Source organism: Acomys russatus, chromosome 24, assembly GCF_903995435.1.
Source record: "Acomys russatus chromosome 24, mAcoRus1.1, whole genome shotgun sequence".
Taxonomy (NCBI): Eukaryota; Metazoa; Chordata; class Mammalia; order Rodentia; family Muridae; genus Acomys; species Acomys russatus.
In genome coordinates, this window is record NC_067160.1 from 859460 (window position 1) to 868261 (window position 8802).

Sequence of the window (8802 nt, forward strand, 5' to 3'; positions counted from 1 at the left end):
AATGACAATGGAATGTGTTGCCACAAGCAATGAAAAATATCCTTACTATGTGCCAGTGTTATGTATTTCAGGCTTTTCCCCCTACTTTATCCTTTTTCCATTTTATTCAGCCTGAATAAACAGAGAAGTGTACACTCTAAGTGGTCCTGCCCATATGCAGGTCTTCTCTGCTCAGATAAACTTACCTAGAGACAGCTTTACAGACACACTCAGAGGTATGTCACCTAGCTGACTCCAAATCTCATCAACTTGACAACGATGGTTAACCATCACATCATCTTGCAGCATGATACCAAGAGAGCTGTAAAGGTGTGTTGAATGGAGAAACAATGATGAAATGAATGAATGTGTACAGTGCATAATATAGATTTTGTTTATTCCATTACAGGTATTGATCCCCCTCACCCCCGGTTTGACATTGTCACTTAACACGTCTTAAACTTGAACTGAATTGTTAGGCAAGAAAACAAAAGATTTGAAGCCCCTGCCATCTGTACTCCGCATCTGACATATTTTTCTTAATTTGTTCACTTTACATTCCTAATTTTAGGCACCTCGCTCATCACCTTCCAGTCCCACCCTCCCTGCTTCATGCCCCCTCCCCTTCTCCTAGTCCTCAGAAATGGCAAGCCCTCCTTCCCTATCATCTGACCTCAACTTTTCAAGTCTCATCTGAACTACTTGTATCCTCTTCCTCAGTGGCCTGGCAAGGCCACCCAATGAAGGGGAAGTTACTAATGGGTGGATACAAGAGTCCATGTCAGAAGTAATCACTACTTCCCATATTATGGGATACACAGAAGACTGTACTGCCTATCCACTACATCTGAGCAAAGACTCTATGTCCTCACAATGCATGGTCCTTGGTTGATGCATTATTCTCTGCAGCACCTCCCTCCTCTGCCCAGATTTATTGGCCCCATTGGTTTCTGCATGGAGTTCTTGTTCCCTCCAGGTCTCTTTATGTCCCAAGTCTTGCATAAGACTCTCTTCACTCCACCCTGAAGTATGGCTGTGAGTCTCAGCATTTGCTGGGTGGAGTATTTCAGAAAGTGAGGAAGAGCCTTGAGCCCATTGACACAAGAGACAACTTCCTGAATAGAGTGCCAACAGCTCAGGCTCTAAGATCAACAAATAATAAATGGGACCTCGTGAAATGAAAAGCTTCTGTAAGACAAAGAATACTGTAAACAGAACAAAACAACCACCTACAGACTGGGAAAAGATCTTCACCAACCCTACATCTGATAAAGGGCTGATATCCAAAATATATAAAGAACTCAAGAAATCAAATGATACCAAACTAAATAATCCAATTTAAAAAATGGGTATAGAACTAAACAGAGGATTCAAACAAAGGAATATCAAATGGCCAAGAAATAATGAAAGAGATGCTCAACATCCCTACTCATCAGGGAAATAAAAATCAAAAGACTCTGAGAGTCCATCTTATACCTATCAGAATGGCTAATGTCAAAAACTCAAATTACAGCACATGCTAGCAAGGATTTGGAGAAAGGAGAACATTCCTCCATTGCTCATGGAAGTGAAAACTTGTACAACCACTTTGGAAATAAATCTTGTGCTTTCTCCAAAAATTGGGAATAGTTCTACCCCAAGACCCAGGTATTTTAGCTTTTTAAAGCTTTGTTAAATGACACCTCTATCACATTTACTCATTAGGAGAATGATTTTTTTTGTTGTTGTCCATTATGATCCTAATATGAAAGAGAAGTATGTTCCACTAACTCTGACTAGTTTAAACAATATGGGTTTCAGAGTTGCCTCTGGAATAATATAATGTGTCTCACCTTTTATTTTTCTGAGATCCCTTACTGATTTATGGACAGTATCCACAAGCCCTCAATTTCAAATCACTTGCCAAATAATATAAATGTTCTTCAAAAATTTATTGAAAGACACTAATTGAATCAGCCATTTCTACTGGCCACTACTTGTGACTTGCTTCCCCTCTTTCAGATAGTTGAAGGGGCCTTGGACCCTTCCTCAATGAGATTCGTAGATCAGAAGGCTCCATTTTCTCTATGCAAGACAATGAGTCACTAAATTCACTAAAATTATGGTGATGGGATCCCACTAAGTAGCTGATTGTCTGAAAGATATTCCATTCCCACTAGACTAATGTTTCACAATACAAATCATCCTATTAAATGGGTACATTCATTCATCCTGAAATTTCCATTCAAATACTATGACACAGTTGGTTATGTTATGTAACTTTTTACCATGGATAAGACACAGAGCAGTTCATTTCACTGTTATGATAAAGGTATTATTATTGGGCCTTTCCCTAAACATATAATTGATTCTTTTTATAGTAATTATCATTTGCTTCAGATAATATTTTTGGTTTTTGAGGACGATTGAATAAGCATTATTCTCCAAAGAAGCCCATACCAGTTTTAAAGAAAACACTTTAAAGAGGTTTCTTCTGGTGGCTACAAAACTACCTGGAGCAGATAAAATATTCACTGATGCCAGTTCCCATGGAGAAATGGTTTATATAATACTCAGTACAACTACCCAAGAGTTTCAGTTGTAGAAGACCACTCCAGGAAGAGCATCCTCACAACATTTAGAGTTGTACTTATAAATATAAAAGACAATCAGCCTATTAACCTTCATCCCAACAATATTTACTGTACACGTCTTACTCATAGACTGCCTGCTGTTTTCATAAAGACTAAAGTGATGTCTTCCCTTGACTTTCATATTTTATTTTTGCATGGTCTCTCTCTTATCAGTTGCTTTGCCAGAGATGATATAAAAAACTACTCTTGCTGTTGAGTCATCATGGCTTCTAGTGGCCTTTATCTGGCAGGATGCAGAGACTATGAGCAATCACTTTCTTAACTCTGCAGTGCAGGTCTTCAACCACCCTCTTTACTGATAGACACTTTTTCTCACATTTTTAAGGCCTGAACAATGAGGGGAGAGAAGGCCTGTGTCATGACCCACCTACTAAAATGACTTGTGATAGAAGGAGTATCTGTATTATAAAAACAAAAAGCCCTATTTATTTTTCCTCTGCCTTAAAAATACTGTTTTCAACGGAAAATTCAACACTTTATACTTTATAATCGCCAATGTTCAGTTGTAGTGGAATCCATCTCATGGATTAGGCATTAAATCAGGTCAGTTAATTGTTGGTTACACCCACATGCTTTGTGCCACTATTATCCTTGCACATACTGCAGGCAGTCCACCTCTCTGGATAAAGGTTTTATATCTGACTTGTATTTTAAGTTTGACAGTAGCCAGAGTATGGTCCTCTACCAGAGACTGTGTGGTATATGTGTGAAGAGTCTATGTAGATGCTAGGAAGGCATATTCATTTTCAATGTGTTTTGTAGGCTTTGTCTTCAGCCATGGCTCCTTTAGTGTCAAAATTTTGATGACAAGTTAGGAAATTGTCTCCTCCATAATTTGGTGATTTCATTTAGATGGCCTTGATATGACCCAGCAAATACTCCTTAATTTTAGATGACTCTTCTTATATTTACTCTACAACTCACTTCATTTGCCCTTTCTTTGCCCAGTTGATCATCCCATTTCAATACCCTGACTCCAGCCACACCTGTCTACTCTATGTCTCTTTCTGTGACACTTTAATACAGTCCCTCATGTTCTGTTGACCTCAAACATAAAATTATTTTGTCAATATTTTATCATTATAATTTTGCTACTGTTATGAATCATAATGCAAATATCTGAGATGCAGAATATCTGATATGTGACCCTAAGTGGGTAATGACCTATATTTTGAGCATCTTGCCTTATACCTACCTTCTGAGAGATATGACTTATATCATAGTTATCATTAAATAAACAGATAATATTTAAATAAGAGAAAATACATACCATATTTGTCTTTCTGTGTCATGGATACATTACTCAGCATGACACTTTTCTAATTCCATTTATTTTCCTGAAAATTTGATGATGTCATTTTGTTTTAAATGGCTGAGTATACTACATTATAGAAATGCACCACATTTTCTTTATCCATTCTTTTATAAATGTATATCTAGGTGTTTCAATACTTATGACTATAACCCACACAGGCCATGGTTGAGCAAATGTCTTTGTGGTAGAATTAGCCATCCTTTGGGTATATGTCCAAAGGTGGTATAGGTGGATATGGAGATATATCGATTCTTATCTTCCTTAGGAACTGCCACACTGATTTCCACAGTACATGTATAGGTTTGCACTCACACAAGCAATGGCAGTACTCGTTTTACTCCTCATTCTTTTCTACCATATATTTTATTTATTTTATTTTATTCATGTTACATCCATATTGCTATCCCTCGCCCCTATCTTCCTGTTCCAACCCTCCCTCCCTCTTCTTCCTTGTTCCCTTCCCATAGACCTGAGATGGACGTTGGGGGGTTGTTACACCACTGTGTGGCGACGGCCTATTAGGTCTCAGCAAGATAGCAAGTGTCCCCTTCCTCTGTGTCCCACAAGGCCATCTTGCCAAGGGGCAATGACCAAATTATGGGCACCAGAGTTCATGTCAGAGGTTCAACAGAAGTTTCCCCTCTCCACACACCCTGTGGTGGAGAATCAGAAGTAAGTCCATTTTAAATTTATCTTTTCACCATGAGTATGATACTAGTATCTATAAAATTTATACATCTACAGTGCATCTAAAAAAAACCTATGCATTACCACACACTTTTAATCTTATAAATATAATCGAATCGTATGACCATTTATATAATGTAGTTATAGCTTGTTTCACTAACAATGCTTTTCTCACTTTGTTTTTTAACAATTTCTCATTTGATAACTTTGTGTTGTTATCATTTGTAAAATCATCATACATTTTATAATTTCTTAATAAATACTCATAACATGAATATATAAAACAAACCTCCCTAATGATAAACACTGATGGGAATGCGTATATATCATCAGTGGGTAAATACCTAGATAGAGACAGCCTGTTGTATAAAGTATGATAACTAGTATTTTGCCAGCATTGGTTGATATTTTACTGTTATGCTTTTTGCATAAAGGTAAACCTGTCTTTTAGTTTTAGTTTGTTTTTTTTATCACTCTGATGGCTATGTGCATGTCTCATTTTATTTCACTTTCAATCTTGCTTATTTTTAATGAAAGAGTCATTTTGGAGTTGTTTTCAGCACAAAATAATTTATTTGGTAATTTACATCTCAAACAAATTATGTTATAACATACATTAATTCCTACTATAAGACTATTAGTATATACTTGAAATATTTTATCTTATTTGTAAAATATTGACTTTTCATGAAATACACACTCTTGAACAAACCTTGAAAGTCTTATAACATATTGTCCTCCTATTCCTATAGTCTTGTGCATGTAATATATGTGTGTTTGTGTGTGTGTGTGTGTTACTACTAATGTAGGTGTTTGTGTGTGCACATGTAGATGCCAAAAGTCAACACTGAGTGCCATCTTCAGTCATTCTTTATCTCATTGTTTGTTTTTCCATTTTATTGAAAATAGTTTTTTCTAACAAACTACATCTGACGCTTTCATCATGTTTATTTAGAGAGCCCTGTTTTCTTCGTGTCCTCCATTGACTGTATCTCAATCAATCATATGATATTCTTGTTGAAACTAATCTGACTTTTCTGTGGTTTTTATTTGGAGAATTTCTTGTATCATATTTAAACTTTTTTCAGTTCAAAAGTTTCACTTTCAATGATATCTTTGGAAGAAGTGCAACTTTGACTTATTACAGTTGGCATTTTTATTATTTTCCCTTTTTATATAAAAATTATCATGAATAAGAAAGTATAAGTAACATACATTGTTATATGAAACTAAAACAGCTATATATTTGCACAATTATATATATATATATACACACATACAGCTTTAAGGTTTTTATGACGTCTTTATTTCTAAGTATCCACATAACATAGTAAAAGCTCAGGAAAACAAGGATATAGAAAAGCAAAAAAAATATTTCAATTGTGAATATAAATAAGCACAGATATTTTATCTCTCATGTAATGGGACAAGGCAGAGATTTCTGACTTGTCTTATCACTGAATATGGAAACAAAAGTTCTCTCTGTCATTGTCTCTGTCTGCCTTTGTCTCAATCTCTGTCTCTCTGTCTCTGTCTCCCTCCATTTCTTCTCTCTCTCTCTCTCTCTCTCTCTCTCTCTCTCTCTCTCTCTCTCTCTGTGTGTGTGTGTGTGTGTGTGTGTGTGTGTGCATACATATGTGTACATGTACATATGTTTATCTAAAAATATATAAAATCTAGCATTCAAATAATGTATTACATTTAGATACTTTCATGTGTAATCTTTACTTACACTTCTAAACAGATTGCTAAAACAAGGCATTAAAGCAGAACAAATAGTTGAAGGTTCTAAGAACATATATATATATGTATATTATATGTATATATATATGTATATATATGTATATATGTGTATATTATATGTATATATATGTATATTATATGTATATATGTATATATGTATATTATATGTATATATGTATATTATGTGTATATTATGTATATATATGTGTATATATATATGTATATTATATGTATATTATATGTATATATGTATATATATGAGCAGATATAAACTTTGGTAATGCTGTGGAAAATGCAAATACAGAGAAATGTGTAAAAAACAGATAAAAGACCAAGCAAAAAATGTTCACTATTTTAGCTAGCTAGTTTCTTGTAGCAAAAGATTTTTGAAATATGATCATTATGGATTATAATGGAAATGCAGTCAAACCAAATATTCACAAAACACCAAGGCAAAGTTTAGAGAACAAGCACAGATCCGCAGAGAATATCATGGGAAGGTGAATTAGTGGTCAGCTACACTTAGCCACATATGAAAGAACAATAAATATTGGAGGAAGGAACGGCTCTGAAATACTCAAACATTAGAACCAAGGACCAAAATCCCAGAACTAAGAAGGTCAGAAATAGATCATGTTAGCAAATGACCCCAAGCCTTGTAGATGTGATGCAATTAACTCTTTCATTGAGCTGCACAAGTAGCCTGGAAAGACAGTAGTTATCAATGTGGACACAAACAGGTCCTTAAAATAACATTTTCACAAGGAGTTAGTTAATTTTTATACTGAATGCATTTGCACAGTAAACTCCATGAAATAATTAGCTTTTAAAACAATGGAATTAGATAATGTTTTTTAAACTACTTTCATTATGAAGGTTTGCTTGACTTTCATTTGTATGCATCTGTAGTTTTCTTTCTTAAATTTCTTTTCACCATGTCAGTAACTTATTTTGCAACTTTCTCAGGGCCATCGTGATGTCTTTGTTCCTCAGAGTATATATGATGGGATTCAAAGCTGGAATGAAAATGGTGTAGAACAAAGACAGTAGCTTCCCCATTCCTTCTGACTTCCTGGGTTTGGGTTGTAAGTAAGTGATGCTAGCTGTTCCATAGAACAGGACTACAACTATCAGGTGAGACGAGCAGGTGGAAAAGGCCTTGGCCATCCCTTTGGCTGAGGACAGTTTCATAATGTTGCAGATAATCTTGACATAGGAGACAATGATCACCAGAAATGGAATCATGACAAACACTACTGCAACAACATAGACTGCTACCGTGTTCACAAAAGTGTCGCCGCAGGCAAGCTTGAGTAGTGGGGGTATATCACAAAAGAAGTGGTCAATTTTGTTAGAAGCGCAAAAGTGCAAAGAGAATATCTGGTAGGTCTGCCCAATTTCTACTGGAATCCCACTGATCCAGGAGGCAGCTACTAGCTGCAAACACACCTTGTCCTTCATGAGTAGATAATATTGTAGAGGTTTGCAGATGGCCACATAGCGGTCATAGGCCATTGCTGCCAGTAAGAGGCACTCTGTGCCTCCCAACATAAGGACAAAATACATTTGTGTTGCACAAGCAAGCACAGAAATGTTTCCTTTTAGGGTGTATAGATCCAAAAGGATTCTTGGGATAGTAGCTGTTACGTAACAGATTTCCAAGAAGGAAAAGTTGCTAAGAAAAAAATACATAGGGGTCTGGAGAGCAGGGTCAGTTTTTACTAACAGAATTATTATGCTGTTGCACGTCAGAATAGTTATATACATGAACAAAAATATCATAAACAATACCCACTGCAGATGAGGAAAACCAGAAAAGCCAAGAAGAATAAATTCCATCAGTGTAGAGGCATTCAATATTTCTGTTTTAAATTGATCTTCATCATCCCACATGCTAAATTTGAAATAATCAATGCAATTGCAATTTGAAACACATTCAAGTATTAAGATAACTGAACCATATAGAGATATTCCATGTGAGCATTATTTCCCCATTCACTGTACTCTGATTCTTCTTATGGTTGATATTTCAAAAATTAGTGACTATATTGTTGTAATCAACTCAGTACATAAGTATAATATATCTCATTGACATATATTATGATGTGTATTTAATTTACTAGTGTATATTGTGGACAAACATTATTTTGCCACTGAGATATAATTGCATTACATTATTTTTAACTATTTTGTCCGAGTTTATAATGTTTTTCTCTCTAGTCCATCCTTTTTCCTACAAAGATTTTTTTCCGTGAATTTGTTCATTTAAAATGAGGTTGTAACTCTTCCTTTTAATAATTTTATGAATCAATGTTCTTAAAATATTATTTTCTGAAAAAAAGACAATAAATCATGACCCTAATGTTCATCCTTCTCCTCTCAAATATGCCAGGCATGAAAAAATTAGCCTCTGCACTCTTTTCAGCAAACTTATCCATTAGCAGC

General features: G+C 35.2%; 1 protein-coding gene across 1 annotated transcript; it reads right to left on the reverse strand.

The window, feature by feature from the left end:
- Positions 1-7287: 7287 nt before the first annotated feature.
- Positions 7288-8250, reverse strand: LOC127207328 (olfactory receptor 10AG1-like). Its single transcript, XM_051166723.1, has one exon. It carries the CDS (start codon positions 8248-8250, stop codon positions 7288-7290), a length of 963 nt encoding a protein of 320 aa, XP_051022680.1.
- Between the last annotated feature and the right edge of the window lie 552 nt (positions 8251-8802).